This window comes from Chiloscyllium punctatum, chromosome 19, assembly GCF_047496795.1.
Source record: "Chiloscyllium punctatum isolate Juve2018m chromosome 19, sChiPun1.3, whole genome shotgun sequence".
Classification (NCBI taxonomy): domain Eukaryota; kingdom Metazoa; phylum Chordata; class Chondrichthyes; order Orectolobiformes; family Hemiscylliidae; genus Chiloscyllium; species Chiloscyllium punctatum.
The window spans coordinates 80,868,872-80,892,341 of record NC_092757.1 but is presented as its reverse complement, the minus strand read 5'-3'; the positions used below and the strand labels follow the sequence as shown (position 1 = coordinate 80,892,341).

The 23,470-nt window shown below is 39.8% G+C and overlaps 1 protein-coding gene across 2 annotated transcripts in view; it reads right to left on the bottom strand.

Moving 5' to 3' along the window:
- The window catches only part of vps53 (VPS53 subunit of GARP complex), a 230,504-nt gene that overhangs the window by 52,312 nt on the left and 154,722 nt on the right, over window positions 1–23,470 (bottom strand). For both annotated transcript variants that reach the window (XM_072589817.1, XM_072589818.1), the window contains one exon: window positions 334–403. In XM_072589817.1, coding sequence (XP_072445918.1) covers window positions 334–403 — 70 coding nt within the window. The remainder of the gene's footprint in view (window positions 1–333; window positions 404–23,470) is intronic.

Genomic DNA, 23,470 nt, shown 5'->3' with positions numbered 1-23,470 from the left:
AGAACAATGCACTTTCAACTGTAGGACCTTGATTTGCATCACAAGAAAGGTCTATTGGAAATAAGAAACATTTGCATTCTTAATCCCAGTTTCTAATAGATACAACTATGTGGTGTCAACAAAGTTCCTGAACCCAGCTGCCCCAGTCAAGAATAGATGAACATCATTCAATTGAAACAGGCAAATTCATGTTCTAGTTAGGAGTCCAGAACTCTGGGCTACTGAACAAAATGCAAAATAAATGTTTGAAACTAATTGAAAATAAGCTGATTATTTTAGTAAAATAACTAAATATTCAAGCAATTAATTCCATGGAGACACTAGAAATCTTACCTGTTCTGCTCCCACCATACTTATCGGCTTGCACTTGAAGAGGTGGTTGATGAACTTGGGAATGAAGGAGCTGCATAATTTACAAAACAAAAAAAAAAATGCATTACCCTCTGAATGAAAAAGGCTTAACAAAACTAAAATAGCTTTTCACCTTTGGAAAAGATGAAATTCATTAGGGGATCAAACTATATTGCGGGGCCACATTGCAACAGAGTAGCAAAGACGCAGGTTCACACCAAAGATGACTATGTGGCTGAGGTCATAATCTCAGCCGCACTGGCACAGTTTGGTCAAGTACTGACCCACATCTGTTATTATCCATCAACCATCCCAGTTGTGCAGCTCTCTGGTTAGTATAGAAACACTTTCATACCAGAGTTACTCCATTAATATTTCGTTTCTGAAATATCAAAAAGATGGTTGAAAAAGTCACTGGTAAAAAGTTTGGGAGTATGTTGTGAGCTGGTTACTCTACTTGCTAGCAGGACATGTATGATAATGAGAGCTATAGAAAAGTAGAAGGGGAGCAAAAGTGCTTAAAAATCAAAAAATTGAGACATTAAATTGAATATACAAAATTGTATATTCTTACCCTTTTTGGTTATAGATACTTTCTAATCAACCTGTTCAGTGATGTTATCTCACATCTCTGGAGCAGGATGGGCTTGAACCCAGGCCTCCAAATCCAGAGGTTAAGGTCAGGGAATGCAGCAATATTCACAGTTCAACATGAGAATTTTATACAACGTTTTGCGCGAGAATTTAAAAAAACTAGATTGAAGGAAAGATGAAGATAGTAAATGCCAGAAAAGTAGAAGAACACCATTATGTCATTATTAAGCTGAAGCAAAATTAATGAAGCAAATAAATGTGTCTGCAAAAGTTGTCAGACCTGTTGAGTATTTCTAGCAAAAACAGAAAATGCTAGAATAATTTCATCTTATTCCAGGAGAGTCATTCCATAAGACCATAACACATAGGAGTGGAAGGCAGGCTATTCAGCCCATTGAGTCTACTCCAGCAGTCAATCATGGCTGATGGGCATTTCAACTCCACTTATCCGCATTCTCCCCATAGCCCTTAATCCCTTGCGAGATCAAGGATTTATCGATCTCTGTCTTGAAGATACCAAACATCCCAGCCTCCACCGCACTCCATGGCAATTAATTCCACAGGTCCACCACTCTCTGGCTGAAGAAATGTCTCCTCATTTATGTTCGAAATTGACCCTCTCTAATTCTAAGGCTGTGCCCACGGGTCCTAGTTTCCCCACCTAACAGAAACTTCCCAGCGTCCACCCTTTCTAAGCCATGTATTATCTTGTAAGTTTCTATTAGATCTCCCCTCAACCTTCTAAACTCTAATGAATACAATCCCAGGATCCTCAGCCGTTCATCGTATGTTCGGCCTACCATTCCAGGGATCACCAGTGTGAATCTCTGCTGGACATGCTCCAGTGCCAGTATGTCCTTCCTGAGGTGTGGGGCCCAAAATTGGACACAGTATTCTAAATGGGGCCTAACTAGAGCTTTATAAAGTCTCGGAAGCTTTTATATCCCAACCCTCGAGAAAAAAATGACAACATTACATTTACTTTCTTAATCACAGACTCAACCTGCAAGTTAACCTTTAGAGAATCCTGGACTAGCACTCCCAGATCCCTTTGTACTTTGGCTTTATGAATTTTCTCACCATTTAGAAAATAGTCCATGCCTGTATTCTTTTTTCCAAAATGCAAGACCTCACGTTGAATTTCATCAGCTATTTTCTGGACCACTCCTGAATCTTTCTGTCACCTCCTCACCACTACTTGCTTGTCCACCTAAGTTCATATCATCAATTAACTTCACCAGAATGCCCCCAGTCCCTTCATCCAGATCATTAATATATAAAGTGAACAGCTGCAAGCCCAAAACTGAACACTGCATGACACCATTTGTCACCAGATGCCATTCTGAAAAAGAACCTTTTATTGCAACTCTCTGCCTTCTGTCAGTCAGTCAATCCTCAAGCCATGCCAATAGCTCATCTTGAACACCATGGGCCCTCTCCTTACTCAGCAGCATCCCGTGAGGCACCTTATCAAAGGCCTTTTGGAAGTCTAGACAGATGACATCCACTGGGTTTCCCTGGGCTAACCTACTTGTTACCTCCAAAGAATTCTGACAGGTTTGTCAGGCACGGCCTCCCCTTACTAAATCCATGTTGAGTTGTTGTAATCCGACCCTGCGCTTCCATGAATTTAGAAATCTCATCCTTAATGATGGATTCTAGAATTTTACCTATAATCGAGGTTAGGTTAATTGGCCATAATTTTCCATCTTTTGTCTTCATCTTTTGAACAAGAGGGTTACAACAGCGATTTTCCAATCATCTGGGACCAGGTGATTTATCAATTTTTAGACCTTTTTGTTTTTCTAACACTTCCTCTTTTGTAATGACTACCATACTCAACTTTGCCCCCTGACTCTCCTTAATTCTTGGGATATTACTCATGTCTTCCATTGTGAAGACTGACACAAAGTATTTATTAAGTTCTTCAGCTATTTCCTTATCTCCCAGCACTAGCCTTCCTGCATCAATTTGGAGCGGCCCAATGTCTACTTCTGCCTCTCGTTTGTTTATGATGCATTGAAAGAAATCTTTACTATCGTTTCTAATATTACTGGCTAGCTTACCTTCATATTTGATCCTGACCTTCCTTATTTCTCTCTTCGTTATTCTCCGCTTGTTTTTGTAGTCTTCCCAATCTTCTGAGTTCCCAGTGCTCTTGGCCATTTTCTAGGCTCTCTCTTTTACTTTGATACATTTCCTGACTTCCTTTGTCAGCCAAGGCTGTCAAATCCCCCCCAGCCCAGATAATCTTTCTTTCCTTTGGGATGATCCTCTTTACTGTATCCTCAATTACACCCAGAAATTCCTGCAACTGTTACTCTGTCTTCCCTGGTAGGCTCTGCTTCCAGTAGATTTTCATCAGTTCCTCTCTCATGCTCTTATAATTACCTTTATTTAACTATAACACCATTACATCCGATTTTACCCTCTCTTTCAAACTACAGAATGAACTTTGCCATATTATGATCGCTACCTCCAAAGTATTCCCTAACTTTAAGATCTTTTTTAAAGTCTGACTCATCACACAGCACTAAGTCCAGAATAGCCTGCTCCATCACAAGCTGTTTTAAAAAGCCATCCTGTAAGCATTCCATGAATTCCCTTTCTTTGGATTCACCAGCAACATTATTCACCCAGTTCACCTGAATATTGAAGTCCCCCATGATCACTGCGAATTTGCCTTTCTGACATGCCTTATTTCCTGATACATCTTGCACCCTGGTCCTGACCACTATTGGGAGGTCTGTGCATAACTCCCATTATGGTTTTTTTGCCTTCATGGTTCCTCAACTCCACACACACACACAGACTCCACATCATCTGACCCTATGTCATTCAGTGCCATAGATTTAATTTCACTCTTATCTAACAAGGCAATCCTGCCCCCCCCCGCCCACCTCCCTGTCTTTTCAATAAGTTGTAAATCCTTGGATGTTTAACTGCCAGTCCGGAATCCCCTGCAACCACATCGTTGTGATGCCTACCACATCATAATCATTCACGATAATTTGTGCCATTAATTCAATTTGGTTATTATCAAGAAGTGTTCACGTATACTGGCCTGTGCTCTTCTCGCAATTATTAAATCAGATGACTTTACAGGGCCAACAATAATCTGTATCTTTAATCCCAGAATGCAGTAGATTCTAATTGCTTACATCTAACATGAACTCCACAGTGGGACCACTTCTTGAATCAACCAAAGGCTTTGCAGCTGTTATAGAGGGGAGATGTAGCAAAATTATCCATACTAAATTTGGAAAAGAGAAGTAAAGCTTTCTGTACAGTAGAGCCAGAAATCGTACGTTTAGAAAAAACAGAAGAAAGATTCACAACATTTACAAGGTAAGGGACCAGCATGGAGTAACTGTTGGAGCTGCAGGAAGACACCAGCTGCTATTTCTTTAGTGCGAGATTCAATATAAACAAAAACCCACCAATTTCACCATTTCAGAATATTAAAGAAAAGAAAGTTGATTATTTCCTCACATATTTACTTTTACAGCAATATTTGCAGCAAATGAATAGACCTAGCATATAAGACACCATCATTTTTCCAGCACCGAAACTCAGATTTTTGCATATACTTGGCATATAGGTTAGCCTCCTCTCTAACCCACTTTCAGCCACAATGTACTTACCTCAGTTATTAGGGGCCAGCCTCAATTTCCATCCCATAATCAATGATTTACTTACTGGTAGCTTATAACTGAGCACAAGAGATCAAACAGGCAATATAGACGTGACATGAAGATGTCTAGGAGTTAAAGAAATACCACGTTTTGCATCAGATGCTGACGCCATTTCAAAATAGACGTCACCCAAACCAGTAGGTCAATTTTATATTCAGTGTTAGAGGGGTCGATGCCTGTTCCTGGAGGGATATTTTGCAGCCATGATCAACTCTCATGTTATTGACTATATCGACATCTCTGATACATAGAAGTGGTCTAAGAGCAACAGACCATAGTAAAAACATGTGTAATTAATTTGACCCAAATTGGAGAGTAAGGAAAGACCTAGAGAAAATATATGGGACACGATAAGTTCAGACAGATGTCTTTGCTAGCACATTATTTGATGGTATAAAAAAAAATTAATTCCTCATTTAACACATTTTCCAGAGAAAAGACATACAGAAAATAAGCAGCATGGATGACAATCAGAAGTAGTGAATTCCTCATAGCTCAAGAAAGTTCTGTTTTGGATAAATTACATATTGGGAAAAAAAGAGGAATAAAAGACCGAATTGAGCAGAGAATTCGGGGAATGGAATAATTTCCAGACACTGCATGGTTTTAATCAAAATTTTATGTTCTTTTTCCTGAGACAGATAGATTAAACTCCATTGCCTCACATTTAAAAAAAAATTGAAGTGTAAAGTAAGGCTTTGTCATATTAAATGTCCCAAAATAAACAGTGTTCTACTTTCATAATCAACAAAATATTAATTAAACTAGAAAGCAAATAAGCACAAAGCAAAAAACAGGTGGTCATTTAATCAAATGTTCCCAGAGGGACAGGTTTCACCATATCTTTCTTTTCAGTTCTGGGCTGAGCAGGCCATAATATACTAGCAGCAGTGGACCTCAAGGTCAACAGGATTTGTAAATACCCTAAGTAGGAGATTACAGACATAAGACTGGTCTATTTCTGCTGCACATTACTCAATGGTAACACATCTTTAACCCCATTATCACTTTAGCAGCACACATGTGGAAGATCACATGTCAAAACAAGCAATTAAAAACATAAGCTTTATGCACCTCATGATTTTATTCTGTAGCTGGTCGAGCTCCTGTAGCATTGCCTATTGTCTGTCAGGTCATGTGCTGTTTGTAACAACAGAAGCAAACAACAGGAAAGAGAAACTTCAGATCTGCTGATGACTAAAGAAATTCGAACTGCTCTCCTCAGAGAAAAAGGAGGCTGAGAGGAGATTTGATCAAGGTTTTCAAAATTATGAGTGGGTTGGATGGAGCAGACAGGGAGGAGCTGTTCCCACTCATAAAAGAAAATAAAGATCAAGAGGGCATAGATTTAAAGTGATGTGCACATAAAGTAAGGGTGATGGGATTGTTTTCTCAAAGTGAGTAGATAGGGCATGGAATACACAGCTTGACATGAGGAAGCAGGTTCAATTGAAGCTTTCCAGAGAGCACTGGGTGGTTATCTGGATAGAAGTGATGTGCAGCGATAGGGAAAAACATAAGCGAATGGCATTAGGTAATCAAACTGTTTGCAGGTATGATGGACCGAATGCCTCCTATGACTCAGAAGAGCATTATTTATTAATGTTTAACCCTAAATGTTTTAAGGAATGTATGGCTCAGGATCTCTCAAATCTCTGCACACAATTTGGCTGATTAACATAGTGCTTTCTGGCAGCATATATCTTTGTGGAGTTGATTGTTACTTGCAGTGAATGGCCTTATTCACGAGGTAGAGAAAATGCAAACAGAAAGGAAAATTATATTCCCGATGGAATGTTTGAATGGGCGGGGGTGGGAAAAGTGGTCAGGCTGCAAATTTACACAAAAATGAACATTCATTTACCTTCAACCCCTGCTCAGAAAAAAACATGAGGAGGAAACAAGGGCCCAAAGAATTAATTATTTAGCAGTTATACTGGCCTCCGAGGGTCCCCATTAATGAAAATAGCTTTACCACTTACTTCTGCAGTAGACAGGTCTGCCAATTACTGAGCCCTTGTTATTGAGTTCAGCAAGAAGGCATCTGAACTAAGGAACAGGTCACCAAGGTGATGAACAGCAAAACGAACACCTGCCCCCACTTCACTTCTGCGCGTTTATTTTAAAATTGTATCATTGAGAATGCTCCACAACACATGCAGACTCAGGTGGAAGCTAACAAAGGAGTGGATTAGGTAATGACAGAGAGCAACAGCTTTGTGGACATACTTTGCAAACTATTTTCTTGACATCCGCATCCCATTGATCTATTTGGAGGATGGGATAATTTGATCATTTTTACATAGAATCTAGAACTTCTTGAGTCTTCTACTTAAAGCAATATCTGAAAGAAAATGCAAAATGCATATTCTTCCTATTTTGCAAAGTGTTATAAAGCGCAGGAACAGGCCATTTAGCCCAAATTCAAAGTGAGCCTAATCTCATCCACCATCATCTAATATTATCAAAGTATCGACACTCACATACTTATCTAGTTTCTATTTCACAATGAAACCTGGACTAGGTCCAAAAAGGTACTGTACTGTATTTAAGCACAGGTCATTTAAACGGCAATGGTTTGCAATTTGATTTATATAAAAAAAATTCAGTAAGTATACCTGAACCACTCAAGAGTTTTGTTTTGACATACAGACATTTTACCCGACCCTATTTATACAAACAAGCCAAGTAAATTTGTCTGGCATGTCCCTGCCTGTTCTAGTGGTGAAAAGGCAGTCACGATTTGCAGGCCTTAATCTCAAATTGCATTTTGCAGGTTGTCTGCAGGCAACAAATGATACAACTTAGCAACCTCATTGAATTTCACCCAGTTGGGATGTAAACACAGGAAGTCCTTAAAGAGGAAGTGTGGTGGTGAGGGTAGGGCATTTTCCATTTTGATTGCAGATAAAAACACAAAGCCGTTCTTTGAAACATTACTTTGTTTTCTTTTTGTTTGGAACACTAGCATATACAAAGCCGGTAGTGTCAAGGTCCACTCAACTTGGAAATTAAAGGTTACCACATGCGTCAGGGATCTGCTCAGGGTGCACAGCTTTATGTATTTGTGAGAAAGGAGGGGAAGCATGGTGGCTCAGTGGTTCGCACTGCTGCCTCACAGCAACAAGAACCTGGGTTCGATTCCAGCCTCGGGCCACTGTGTGTGGAGTTTGCACATTCTCCCTGTGTCTGCGTGGGTTTTCTCCAGATGTTCCGGTTTCCTCCCACAGTCCAAAAGATGTGCAGGCCAGGTCAATTGGCCATGCTAAATTGCCCACAGGGATGTGTTCGTTAGGTGTATTAGTCAGGGCAAATATATAGGAAAGAGGAATGGGTCTAGGTGGGTTACTCTTCAGAGGGTTGGTGTGGCCTTGTTGGGCCGAAGGGCCTGTTTCCACACTGTAGAGATTCTAATTCTGTGTAGTGGGGCCTCTACCTGTTCAACCAGCGCCACTGATCCCATTTGAAGGCTCTTTTCTCCTAGTCAAAATGATTTCCTGAAGTGAAAATTGATCCAACATTTCCAAATATGAAGTTAAAACAAAATATAAGAGAACATAATGAAAGTAAAGTGCGAGGTGCCAAATAATATGGAAATCTCAATTCTAGCATTAAAAAAAAACTAGACCTTGGAAAAACTACAGGGTTTTTAGTCAGTACGACAACTGAAACATTACAACTGGCCTTAGGAATAGAAAAGAATTCCAGACAGAATTCCCACCGCTGCTCATTAATCTGGGACTCTTTGTACATTTAATGTGAATGTTGGAAGACAGTGTCAAGTTTGTGTGCAGTGCCCTATTAGTCAAAATCTCTACTGACGTTCAAGGGCTGACTTTCCTGAACCGCACGCACGAGATACACAAGAGTAAGAACCCGGAATAATATAACTTGTGCAGCCCATGATCACTGGAACTTCCTACACTGGTTTGTAGCTATAAGGAAGGTCACGCTGAACAAAACTACCTCATTGCCAATTGAGATCAGCAGCTAGGACATTGCAATTGGAGTCCAGGAGTACAGCATGAGGCAAAAAAAATTAGGTCATGATTTTGAGATACTAGTGTTGGACTGGGGTATACAAGAGTTAAAAATCACAACACCAGGTTATAGTCCAACAGGTTTAATTGGAAGCATTAAATTTCGGAGCACTGCTCCTTCATCAAGTGGTTGTGACAACCATCTGAAGGAGCAGCGCTCCGAAAACTAGTGCTTCCAGTTGAACCTGTTGCTGTGTGACTTTTAAAAAAAAATTTAGGTAGCTGCCTACTTTCAGTTCTCTGGTCTGTTTTCTCGACTCCGCAAAGGTTTCCCTGATAAGCCTGGGTTTGGAGGCAGGGCACAGGAAGATTTTTCAGCAAGCCCACAGAAACACATTTCCAGGAGATAAAGTGGAAAGGTGTTTGCCACTGCAGGTGAAGTTGAAGAGCCACCTCCTTCCAACACAACTTGCATTTTGCTTCTTATATAGTAACTATTCTGAGGCATTTCAAGCATAATCAAGCAAGAAGTAATGCTGAGCTAAAGGACTCATTAAAATAATTGAAGTGGCATTTAAGAAATGTCTAAAAAAAGGGAATAGAGGTTTAGAGATGGAATTCCAGAACTTGGAGACAAGATGGCTGAAGGCAACGTTGAAAATGAAGGGGCATGGGAAGTCAGGGGTACACAAGAGAAAGGGGGTGCTTTGTTCAACCCTAAAAAGCATCAAGGTGAGTTGACATCTGCATTTCAAGACATATAATTTAGAATGGTTTAGTTATCATAAATAACCCATGACACCCCCCATGATATTCAGCTGTGTGACCCATAAAGGCACATGATCAGAGGCCTGTGATTTAAGGAATTGAGCTTACCCAAAGCCAAATCACAGGGTCAGGAGGAGGAGGAAGGTTTTAAGTTACTCTCATTTGGCCTTGTATCCTTTTTTCAAATTCACCTATCTCAAACATCTAAAGCATCCAAAGGCAGTTATTTATACTTTGATCTGAGGACATGAAACCAAAAAAATATTTCTAGGAAAAACAATGTGCCAAGAAAACTCAGCAGGTAGGCAAGAATAATATCAGAAAATAGAAAAGAAGTCCCGAATAACTGGACATGGAACCCTAAAGTGGAACAAACTCGATGTTACAAGAAACTGCTTTGTTATTTCAGCTCACTAAAGTCAATAGACAGATCACCCCAGGCTAGTTATGCCATGGAATTTTCCAGTCCTAGTTCAAGTACATACAGCTTTCTCACATTACTGATACTCAATTTGCTGATTTCCTTCTGTCACTCATTGCATACCCTGTTGAGGTTTGGAGAGAGATGGATTACTGATTGGAAATTTTGCTCGCGATTATATCAGAAGCAGCAAAAAAAAAAACAACGTAAGGGTCCTGAAAACAGGTTTGAGAGAACTGACAGATGTAATTTTGCTGCACTTCATCCACCAGATGTACACCTGTACGTGCTGTCTTGGAAGCTTGTGTCAGGCATGTGGATAATGGGCCCAGCCTACAGAGCAGTTCAAACGTGGGTCAATGCTTTGATTCTGGGTATGTTGATCTGTGTAAAAACACTGATGTCAGTGTGCCCATCCTGCCAGCAGATTTGTGGAGGTTACACTGATAGTTCTGCTCCAAGGGTTCAGAAATGCCTGCAGTACGCAGTCCACATGTAGGAGGGGAAATCTCACTACTGCTGTGTAGACCATGAGCTTGTGCTGGGTTGAAGTCCTTGATCTTCGAATGTAGTCTTTCTCAGATGAACCAAAGCACTGGCACACTGAAGGCTGTGGTGAAGTTCACCAATGTCTGCTCAGGTGGACAGTCAGCCTCCAAAGAATGGACGTTGGTCCATGTTGTCCAAGGCTCGTCATGGATTTTCATCACTGTGCGCTTTGCCAGGGTAACACTCACTGAGGACCTTTGTCAGATATAACAACTCATTACAATTTTGAAGCATATATAGGCATATGTGCACACTACTGGGGTAATCTCTATTCACCTTTAATGATAAACATAATTCGGAACATTACTTGCATTATGAAACAGAATAATTTAACACTATCACATCAGAGAATATTACACCTCAATATTACACACTACTCTACTTCTTTTGTTTAATCCTCATCACAGGGAGATATGATAACACTGCTGAAATATTTCCTTTAAAAACGGCTTTGAACAGCAACATCCAGTAATAAGGTTTCTACTTTCTGTAGGCCTGGATCAGCCATATCCCATTGCCTGTGCCTGAACTTGCACCAAGCCCTGTTCACCTACCACCTTCTCCTTAGGGAGTCCCTTAAGATTGAGGATAACTTTCAAGCACTTTGACCTGTCACAGGTGAGGTAGGTGGTGTTTAATGAGGTGGATTAGTGGAAAGCTTGAGTTGCTCCTTCTTCTGTTTGCATTTGGCCTCCATCTGGACTTGTCAGAAATGCTCAAGATCATTGACACCTTTGTGGATGCTTCCTGTATGGTTTGGGCAATTAGACACTTGGACAATAGAGTCCCACGAGTTGGTGGGGTTAATGCAATTTTTCAGAGAGGCTTTGAGGATGTCCTTGAAGCATTTTCTCTGCTGACATACATTGGTTCCTGATCAAACATCATCACAACTTTAAAATTATCATCTGGTTTTCAAATCTCTCCATGGTCTCACCTCTCTGTATCCCTGTAAACTCCTCCAATCCCACAATCTTCCAGGAGATCTACATTAATCTAATTCTGGGATCTTGCCATGCCCAATTTTAATCGCTGCACTATTGCTGGCCATGTCTTCAGTTGCCTAGGTTCCAACCTAGGAATTTCCTACCTAAATGTGACCACCTCACTTTCCTCCCTTGCAATATTAAAATCTACTCCTTTGCCTATGTTTTTAGCCACCTGACCTCGTATCGTGCTCTCTCTCTGGCTGCGTCATACTTTTCTTAATATTATGTTGCCTTGAAGTGCCTTAAAGACACTAGAAAAACACAAATCATTTCTGGTATTGTTTGCAACATACCTTCCGTTGATCAATGAAGAATCTTCAGGGTAGTGTGGCTAAATACTTCTACATCCCAAGTGCACATCAGGAAAGAAAAAGCAGTTCACTCAGAATTTTCTGATGTGCACTCACGTAGCCAAGAACTTCAAAATCTATCAGTCATGTCCAAAGTCACTGAATTAAAAAAAAACCTAGATGTCCCTTTATTCAACATACTATTGCAAAGATGACTGTTAATACAAAGTTATGGGCTGTTTAATCATTATATATTGTCTGCCTCTTAACTTTTCCTTACAGTACATTCCCTTTCCACGCAGGATCAGTCAGTCCATCCTGTTATGGCCCCAGCTGATATTACTACTGAAGAGGTCAGATTCCAGACTGAAATCTGTTTTGATTGGCCACTTTTTTTTAAAGTTTAGTTTTAATGAGGTGGTCTTTCACTGAAATACAAACATGCAATGTTGCAGGTTTGTTTTTAACAACAAAATAGAAGTTTAATACTCAAAAGAAATGGTGATCAAAATAGAATAAACCAAAATATTTACATATAACACGAATTTAAAGAATTTGAAACACACTGTAAATACAATCCCATTATAAGACCAGGAGTAGGCCATTCGATCCCTTGAGCCTGCTCTGCCAGTCACTAGGATCATTGCTGACCCAACATTCCTCACATCCATCTTCCTGACCCTTCCCCATAATCCTCGATTCTGCAACTGATCAAGAAGCCCTCTCAGCCTTAAACACACACAGAAAGACTCTGTCCCCACTGTTCTCTGTGCAAGGAGTTCCAAAGACTCCCAACCCTAAGAAATTCTTCCTCCTCTCAATCTTAAATTGGCACCCCTTAATTCTGAAACTATACTCTCTAGTGCCAGACTCTCCCGGGAGGGGGAAATCACCCTCTCAGCATTAATCCTGTAAAGCACCTTAAGAATTCCAGATACTTCAGTGAAATTATGTCTCATTCTTCTAATTTCCAATGTGTAGAATCCCGACCTGTTTAATGTTTGCTCATAAGTCAATCCCTCCATACCAGGGATCATCTTAGTGAACCTACACTGAACTGCCTCCAATGACATAACTTTTTTTCTTAAAAAAAAGGGGACCAAAACTACCCTCAGTACTCCCAATGTGGCCTGAACAGTACCTTGTACAAATGCAGTGAAGACTTCCCTACTCTGATACACTATTCCCCTTGAAATACGGGCCAACATTCCATCAGCTTTCCAATTACCTACTACACTTGGTAATTCAGACCGTATCCCTTTACAGTACTCAGACCAGACAGAATTCCCATCTCTATTACATTTATAGATTAAAAATTTAACCAATGCTTCAACTCTCCATCTTGAGTGTTCATGCAATGAAGTTTAAACTTTCAGGGTTTCAAACAATCCTTCAAGACTTTAACTAAACACTTCAGGTCTAGAGCCATTAAACTAAACTCCCTAGACTAAACTAACCTATTTCTTAATCTATTTTTAAACTCTCACTTCTTCAGGAGAATGTTTCACACATCCAGCCTCAAACTGGATTTCTGCAAAACTGAAATGAAACCAAAAGCTTTCATGAAGCGATGAATGCATCCCATAAGCCAAAAGAAAATACTCAATTTTCTGCTCAGGTCCACTACACTACACTGTTTATTTTACTCACTCATAAAAAAACTCTCCCAATATGAACAAATTCCCATTAAACTTCAAGAACTCTTTCTCTCATGCCGATACTTTGAAAATAAACCATGGCTTCAGAAAGCCTTACAGGTTAACCATTATATTCCTTCAGAGAGAGAACAAAACTCACATGCCACAAGTACAAAATCCAAACTCTAAAATAAATATTAAAATATGTAAACTTCACACCTTACACCACAGTACTTTTCTCTAATTGCAGTGGATTGCAATTGTACGAAAAAACCTTATGCCAATATAGAGCTTTATACAATCTCAGGATGTCCTAAAGTGCTTTACAGGTGGGCTATTTGTTTGAAATGGTGCAAAATAGCATATGGCGTATGGCAAGATCTCACAAACAACAACATAATAATGACCATTTATTTTTCATAATAATTGCTCTTAAGATATTCCACCAAACATGTAAATCTAATTTTGTAACTATCAGCTTGTGTATAAACAGTGAGTAATTTTGAAAGTCTGAGCCATGGGGGTGTGTACGATCACCATTTCACTTTCCATTTTGTATTCTGCTTTATCATTCTGTTTTCATTTGCAGACCACACACAATGGCTATAAAATACCACCTTGTGCACCTTTTATTTCAGTAATGCCATTCACACTGCTGCTTGCATCCCAAGGCACAGGTTCGATTCCAGCCTCTGGCAACTATGTGTGTGGAGTTTGCACATTCACCCCTTGTCTGTGTAAGTCTCCTCCCACAGTCCAAAGATATGCAGATTAGGTGGATTAGCCATGGAAAATACAGGATTATGGAGATAGAGTATGGGTGCGTCTGGATAGAATGCTCTTCAAAGTGTTCATGATTTGGAGATGCCGATGTTGGACTGGGGTGTACAAAGTTAAAAATCACACAACACCAGGTTATAGTCCAACAGGTTTAATTGGAAGAACACTAGTGTGCTTCCAATTAAACCTGTTGGACTATAACCTGGTGTTGTGTGATTTTTAACTTTCTTCAAAGTGTTGGTGTGGACTTGGGCCAGCTGAGTCACTACAATTTGATGCAATGACATTTGGGTACAGGAGGAGAAAAATCAACTTGGCTTTCCATTGCCACCTAATGAATCTGATTAGGAAGTATGTATGTATGCATCAGGTGAGCAGAAAATTGTACTCCGATGTAATGTCTTATAGTTGATAGCACAGCATTGCTGATTGAACAAACCAGTTAGTACAGTGCGTACGTTTCTGATTCCTACAAAATGACAACAATGTAACTGCAATAGATGGTATAGAGGAGATTTATAGGGATATTGCCAGGACTAGAGAATTTTCAGGGTGGGATAATCCAAGATTGATTTATTTGGAACAGAGAAGGATGAAGTCAGATTTAATTGACGTGTACAGAATTATTAAGGAACTAACTAAAATGAATTAAATGAACACATTTCCCAAAGCAGACAGTAATGAGAAACTACAGATTCCAAGTAATCGGCAGATGGACTGGATGGATTCTTAAGAATACTCATCGCTTATTTAAAGCTTTTGGTTTCTTTTCAGTTTTGCAGAAGTCCAATTTGAGGCTGAATGTGTGAAACACTTTCTCCTGAAGGGAGATAATTTAAAACTGTTAAAGAAAAATGTTAATTCAGTCATAGAGATTATTTTGAAGATTCTTAAGGAGGATTCTTTTTCACCCAGAGGGTAGTCCGGGTCTGGAAGTACTGCCTCCAAGGATGTAGAGGCAAAAAACCTTTACATTTTTATAAAACGTACTGGGATTGCACTTAATGCCATAAACTCCAAAACTACTACTCCAAGATTAGGAAAATTGAGTTAAGGCTTGCCAGCCCCTTTTCAACACAATGGGTCAAATGGTCATCTCCTATTCTGTACATTTTCTATGTTTCCTCGAATTCTCACATGAAAAATTGTCACTTCGATGAAATGTCAGAGAACCGGTGGAATCTGTGGCCGATCACTCCAAGAGCCTCGTGATTGAAGTAAAATCTTTGCAGCAGCAATTTTTAAAGAAAATTAATATCAGTAGAATTAATTGTAGAAAAATATAATTAACACTACACCCAGTCTTTATTTCGTAAACCACTTATCAGAAGCAGCCTCCAGGCTTACATCTCTTTACTTTCCCCTCTCCAATGCAGTCACACCCAATTCAATGACTATAAGCCATCTGTTGAAAGCTAAGTATACCCTTTCAGCCAAGGCACAGTCAAAACTAAATGAAACTATATATTGTGTCATAATGGAATTGCAATGTTATTACAGCGCAGAGTGACAGAATGGATAATTGTTTGGCTCAGGAATATTGGAGGATATTCAGTGTGGCAATGAAGATTTAAGGTAGCATTTGTCGCATTTTTTAATGAAAAATGGAAACAAAATAATCTGCGTTGTGAAATATTATAACATACTTAAAAAACGTCCATAGAATTTGGGTGTTGCTGACAAGGTCAACATTTGTTGACCATTTCTAAGTGCCCTTGAGATGATGCTGTCAAGACAACCATGTGGCTTACTAGACCAGGTCAGAGGGCACTTTAAGAGTGGACTACAGTGCTGTGGATCTGGAGTCATATGTAGGTCAGACAAGGTAACAACAGCAGATTTCCTTCCCAAAAGGATAATTGTAATGGGTTTTAAACAATAACTGATATAGTTTCATCGTCAATTTTGGATGCTTCAATTTTGTCTCCATTCGAAATCCCTAGGTGTTGCAGTTTGTAAATGTGCCCAACTTGACTCTATGATTCTAAATGCATTTCAGGCAGCAGTGGTAAATGTAAATTATAGACTTGGGAAACAAAAGTGCTGTCATCACACGAGAAGCAGTTGAGGACTTTGGGTCTGTATTTGGAGTTTAGAAGGATTGGGGGTGGGGGGGGGAATTTCATTGAGACTTACAGATTATTGAGAGGGTTGGATAGAGTGGATGTGGAGAAGATGATTATACATGTAGAAGAAATTAGAACCCAAGGGCACAGCCTCAGAGTGAAGGGACGACCCTTTAGCACTTAGATGTGGAGAAATTTCTTTAGTCAGTATGTGGTGAAGTTGTGGAATTCATTCTTGCAGAAGGCTGTGGAGGTCATCAGCGAGTGTACTTAAGACAGGGATGGATAGGTTCTTAATTAGTAAGGGGATCAAAGGTCACGGATAGAGACCGAAGAATGGAGTGGAGGAACATATCAACCCATAGACTGGTTAGCAAGATTACATCATATGGAAAACAAGAAGAACTAACTATTTAGATATAGAACTGGTTTGAAGGTAGAAGACATAGGGTGCTATTGGAGGGTTGTCACCAGTGATGTGCCACTAGGATCAGTGCTGAGTCCATGATTTTTCATCATTTATAAAAGTGATTCAGATGTGAGCATAGAAGTTTTAGTTAGCAAGTTTGCAGATGACACCAAAATTGGAGGTGTAGTGGTCAGTGAAGAAGGTTACCTCAGATTACAATGGGATCTTGATCAGATGGGCCAATGGGCTAGGAGTGGCAGATGGAGCTTAATTTAGATAAATGTGAGGTGCTGCATTTTGGAAAAGCAAATCAGGGTAGGACTTATGCACTTAATGGCAAGGTTCTGAGGAATGTTGCTGACCAAAGAGACCTAGGAGTGCAGTTTCATAATTCCTTGAAAGTGGAGTTGTAGGTAGGTAGGATAGTGAAGAAAACACTTTGTATGACTTTCTTTATTGTCAGAACATAGAGTGTAGAGTTGAGAGGTCATGTTGCAACTGTACAGGACATTGGTTAGGCCGCTTTCAAAATATTGTGCGCAATTCTGGTCTCCCTCTTATAGGAAGGATGTTATGAAACTTGAAAGGATTCAGAGAAGATTTACAAGGACATTGCCAGGGTTGAAAGATTTGAGCTATAGGGGGAGGCTGAATAAGCTGGGGGAGTTTTCCCTGGAGTGTTGCAGGATGAAGGGTGACCTTAGAGGTTTATAAAATCATGAGGGGCATGGATAGGATAAATAAGTCTTTTCCCTGGGGTGGGGAGTCCAAATCTAGAGGGCTTAGGTCTAGAGTGAGAGGAAAAAAAATATCAAAGGGATATAAGAGGCAACCTTTTCATGCAGAGGGTGGAGCATGTATGGAATGAGCTGCTAGGAGAAGTGGTGGAGACTGGTGTAATTACAACATTTAAAAGGCATCTGGTTAGGTATATGAACAGGGAGGGATATGGGCCAAATGCTGGCAAATGGGACTAGACTAATTTAGGATATCTGGTCAGCATGTACGAGTTAGACTGAAGGGTCTGTTTCCATGTTGTACATCTCTAGATTAGATTAGATTCCCTACAGTATGGAAAAAGGCCCTTCAGCCCAAGAAGTTCACACTGATCCTCCAAAGAATAACCCACCCAGACAAATTCCCCTACCCTATACTTACCCCTGACTAATACACATAACATTATGGGCAATTTAGCATGGCCAATTCACCTGACCTGTACATCTTTGGATTGTGGGATGAAACCGGATGACCTCGAGGAAACCCACGCGGACACGGGGAGAATGTGCAAACTCCACACAGACAGTCGCCTGAGGTGGGGATCAAACCCACTGGGTCCCTGGTACGGTGAGGCTGCAGTGCTAACCACTGAGCCACAATGCCGCCCCTCTATGATTCTATAACCATGATTGAAAGGCGAGGTAGACTTGATGAGCTGAGTGACCTAATTCTGCTGAGTTTTACGGTCTATTAAAGTGACAAAGACAGTGTTACTTGCTATTAAAAACCAAAGTTGCTTTCATCTCTGTTTTCTGGGATTCTAATTTAGGAGGAACCCCTCTATGTGAGCAAATTGGGTTCCATCCTGTACTGTTGAGACTCAGAGGGTAAATGCAAGGGGTGGGGGTGGGGGGGGGGGGGGTGCAAACCATCAATGTTCGCATTACTAAAACCAATCGCCTTTGCTTGAAATCACATTTGTTTACGATGTGGTCAGTTCCTTGAATTTCAGCTGAACAAGAGTCACAGATCGAAATATTTGGTCAAGGTGCTGGAGGTTAAATGAGGATTTTTGTTAAATACAGCAAATTATAATGTTCTGGAATGCATTGCCTGAATGAAAATTGGAAGCATTTGTACTAACCTAGATAAATAATTGTCAGGGAGAGAAATGTCAAGGCTTCAGGGAGTGAAATGTCAGGGCTTCAGGGAGAGAGTAGGGTACTTAGACTAATTGAATCACACTTTCAAAATGTCAGGAGAAGCATGATGGGCCAAATGGCTTCCTTCTGTACTGACTGATAAGGAATATTTGTAACAAAGGGGGAGCTTGCAGCTATTCAAATTGCACTCATACAGACTAAAAGCATTCTAAGTGGATGTTGGTGTCTGGCAGTCAAAGAAGAAAAAAAACGATTGGCAGCTGTTCCAATGTGGATTAGTGCTAATCCTGCTGAAAACCATACAATGGGTTACCTTTAATGCAGTGAAGATAATGAGAACTGCCTTTCTGCTCAGCCAAAATCTAGCCTTTATAATCTCAGTAGACATAAACAGGGAGGAACATTTAATTAAAAATATAGCCACAAAGGAAGCTTTGTAATTTTTTAAAAAACATCTGTAGGCCTCTAAAGAGCTGGAGGCAACTCTGTTTTGGAAATGACACTTCTCTGTGGCTGGTTTGTTTACACAGAGGGAATTCACCACTGTGAGATCTCAATCTCACTGTAAAATAAGAAGCCTTTATGTACGAGATGAACTATATCCAAAGTCCAATCTAATCAATTGATCTAGCATTCAAGCAATGGTATGGGCCCAGATCCTAACCCTGACCTAAAAGGCCTTACCTTGTGCATTCATGCATTGAATCGGTCAGATTTCAGAACTGAGGTGTAACACACAGTCTGTCATTTGCTCAATGGGTTTCATAGCCAGGAGTGAATTCCACAGAGACAGAGAGAAAATATTTTGATGTCTAGACCTATGTTTTCTTTTCTGAAACTTTAGCCCTTTCTATTGCTTAAATCTTCTCATGTTAGACATAACTTAAAATAGGTCCATGGCTTTACTAATATCAAGATTTTCTTTTCCAAGAGAATTTTTTTTAAATGCAAGGCCTTCCGCTAAGTTGTCCCCATATTGATTCATATGGGGCTTATGGTGACTATTGGAGAGGCAGACTGATGGTTGTAGATTCTCATAATGGCCACAAGAAGTAGTGAGGTATACAGCTTGGAAGAATCGATGGAACCTCATTTACAATAAACCTTTACATTTGGAGCATGTTTCCATGAAAATGAAAGCACTCATTTAGCACAACGGCAAAAGCGCTAGAAAAGCTGAAAGAAAAGCAGAAAATGTTAAAAATATGCAGCAGGTCAATCAGCATCTGTGAGAAACAGAGTTAACATTTCAAGTTTAAACTGAAAAACAGGACATCTGGCTGTTGCAAATAGTTTTAAAAAACTACAAACAAAAAAACCCACTAAATTCTGGAAATCAGAACTTACTGGAAAACCTCAGTAGGTCTGGTAGCATCAATGGAGAGAAAGCAGTATACACATTTTGGGTCCAGTGACCGTTCTGTTAGAGTTAACAAAACATTAACTCGGCTTTCTCTCCACAGATGCTGCCAGGTTTTCTAGCAACTTGTTTTTGTATACATGACGATTAGCTTCCCAAATCCTGCCTGGAATGCTCTGAAAATAGGCCTTGAAATGATGGCCAGTATTTCTGCTTGAAACAGAGGAGTCCTATTTAAATACTTTGTTACAACCAAGATTGGAGAAGTGCACCAATTTCTTAGAGTCACACACTTACATGGTCTCAACAAATTTTAAATTTAACCAGAGTGGCAAGTCAGCCAATTATGCAGATTCCATATTGTATTTAGTTTAGCATTAGAAATAATTCAGCTAGTTTTTGTTTTAAGTCAAAGAATAACGCGTTTATTACAAATAAAACTTAAATACGTAAACATTATTGTTAAAAATAAGATTCAGACTGTGTTGATAGATATCGCATTCTAATATCCCAAAATTAACATGAGGCAAATATGGTAAACAGACAAATGACGGTCAGATACCTCAAACAACACTTCAAGCAGCAACTGCAAAAGAGACAGATCACAAAGATTTCTTGGCAACACCTCCCAGATGTTAGTGATACAGTAGGCCAGCAAATATCATTAAAACTTCACAAGAGATTAACAATTTTTGAATTTGGGTAACTTGGTCTCTAAGCTCCCTCAAGAGCCACTTCATCGTGAACTGCCAGAGCGACACATGTTCTACATGTCCAGGGATTATGGAAATTGCATTCCAGTACTTACTGGCTCAACTCCAGCTTTTCACAAACTAACAGTATCAACAATCCAATATTGCGAGGGTTTATTTCCTTAGCTCTACTCTAACTCAGGTGCACCAAGTAATTACAAAGCGTGGACTTTTAATAGCCACTCCTATCTTCATTGAACTATGAACAGACTGCTTTCAAGCCCTTACTTAACATTTAACTACCTACTAAAGCTAAATTATTCCTGAGCGTTGACTATGCAGAGGTTTCCAGCTGCTCTAGATTTCTCACTGAGTCCCAGCTACACAAACAGTGTACATTAACTGCAGTCTCAGCTAAACAGCTGTCTTCTGCATAGAGTCTACTTCTGCCTGTCTTCTAAATGCAACTAACCGTGACCTCTGGAACTGTTCTAAGGGACCAACTGCTGAACTGTTCTAAGTGACCAACTAAAAAATTTCCAATGGGACCTCTCCCAATTGCTAACCAGACCAAACAGCAGCCAGCAATGTAACTCAAATGTAGCATCCCGTTGAAATGGTCTGTTCTGAATGTTACAACATTAACCAATGCTTTGATAGCTCAATTTGCAGAAAAACAATAATTAATCAGAATTTAATACAGGATCCCAAGTCAGTTATATATCCATAATGCAACTTTCATGTTACAAAGTGGCGGACAAAGTCCAAATCCCATGACACCAGGTTATAGTCCAACAGGTTTATTTGAAATCACAAGCTGTTGGAGCACTGTTCCTTCATCAGCTGAAGTGGAAGGAAGTGCACAGATAGAATGGCAAACTGATTCTAGGTATTTACGAATGTCGAAAGCAAAAAAAAAGTCTTAATTAACTGGAATCATCTTGCCATAATCTCTCTGCCTATAAATTCTGTGCCTGTGCACTTCTATCCACTTTACCTAATGAAGGAGCAGCACTCCAAAAGCTTGTGATTTCAAATAAACCTGTTGGACTAATAACCTGGTGTCATGTGACTTCTGAATTTTCATGTTATGGTGGTGACTTTTATAAGGAGCATGAAAACCCCTCAGCCGATTTCAGATACTTACTATCTCGCCCGCCAACCCCCTCACCAGCATCTTTGCAGAGTTGGCTCCATAAAGCTAACATTTGTGATCACATTCCCGAGCAACAAGCTTACTATGTGCAGAACACATGACACTGAGGCTTGACGAAGGAAATGGCCCAAACTTTATGATGCAACCATCAGGTAAGTAAAGTGGATGTCAGTTCACCAAAGGCCCAGGATGGGGATAGGTGGGTGGGGGAAAAGGTGCTACATCAGGGGCCTCAGAGTCTTATTGTGTTCAGATCGATAGTGGGGTCTCTATGCTCAAGCCAGGAGCAACACCAGGGCTAGTGATCTCTATCCCTGGGTCCACTTAGTCAATGCTTGGACTTCATCTTCTCAGTTGACAACTTTAACCACAGACACATGGTTGTATAGTCTATTCCTTTATATTTCATTCAATGAATCATTTAGAAACAGAGTTTCAAGATCCGTCTCTTTAAGTAAAGGTTTTGTATCGAAAGTTTATAAAATCATGAGGGGTATAGTTAGGGTTAATGGTAGGTGCCTTTCCCATAGGATGAGGGATGTCAAGACTTGGGAGTACATTTTTAAAGGGGAGAGAAAAGAGATTTTAAAAAGACATGAGGGGAATTTTTTTTTACACTGAGGATGGTTCGTATGTGGAGTGAACTTCCTGAGGAAGTAGTGGATGTGGGCATAATTACAATATTTAAAATACACTTAGGTAAGTATATGAATAAGAAAGGTTTGGAGGGGTATGGGGCAAGTGCAGGCAGGTCGGACTAGATTAGTTTGGGAACACGGTTGGCATGGACTGATTGGTCCAAAGGATTGGTTTCTGTGCTGTATGACTCTAGGATAATGCTACCAATAGAATAATACGACACAGAAAAAGGCCTTTCATCCTGTTATAGCAATGCCAAATGCTTCGATTATTCCCTTTCCCCTGTTCTTTTGCCATGGACCTGCATATCTTTCCAATTTCCTTTTCAAAAAGTTATCAATAACTTTGCTTTCTTTTCAGGCAGTACATTGCAGAACATCATATTTCATAGTCTAAACAAATGTCTTCTAATCTCACCTCTGGGGATATTGAATATTCTGTGGCTTCACAGATTTTCCCCATCTGGGCACAATTATGGTCAAGTTTCTTTCCTTTATCAATCAAACTTGCTTGGTTAGATTTTAAAAAAAAGACTTTTTAAAAAATTTAGCCCTTAATGTTTTAATCTCTGCACAATGAAATACACCCATCAGTTCCACGCCCCACCATCTTTCCTGGATTTTATATTGTCACAAATTTGCATTTCAAAAGAAATGACAGCAGAACTCAGTCACCAGCACAACAGATTCTGCAATAAAATTTAATCGACTACCAGAATGCAAAAATTCAAACTGTTAAATCATTTCATACCAGCTGGCACAGACAACAAGCTTTTGGACTCCATATTGAACACAGCCCTTCCCAACAACAATATTCCCAAAAGGAAAGGAGACCATAAAACCAGACAGAAAAATGAATTGAATGTAGAAGGGTGGGTGTGGCGGGACTGGTGGAGAAATCAACACAAATAACGAATCAAAATTTCAAAGTGGTTCGAATGTACAGGTTACTGATACAGGCAAGTGGATACGAACAATCCTCCGTCTTTACACTCTCCAGCAGATTGCAATCAAATACAAATGTAATCAAGAAAGTAAAGGACTAATACCCTTCGTTTTCATTTTAAAGGTACAGACTAAACAATAATAAATGTTTCAACACAGCAGGATATTTTATAGTGAGACTGTGAAGACAGAGTTCAAAGGGATTTCTTAAAACAAGATCTGTTTAAAACTTTGGTAATGCCTTGATTGGCCATCTGAAGATCCTCATGT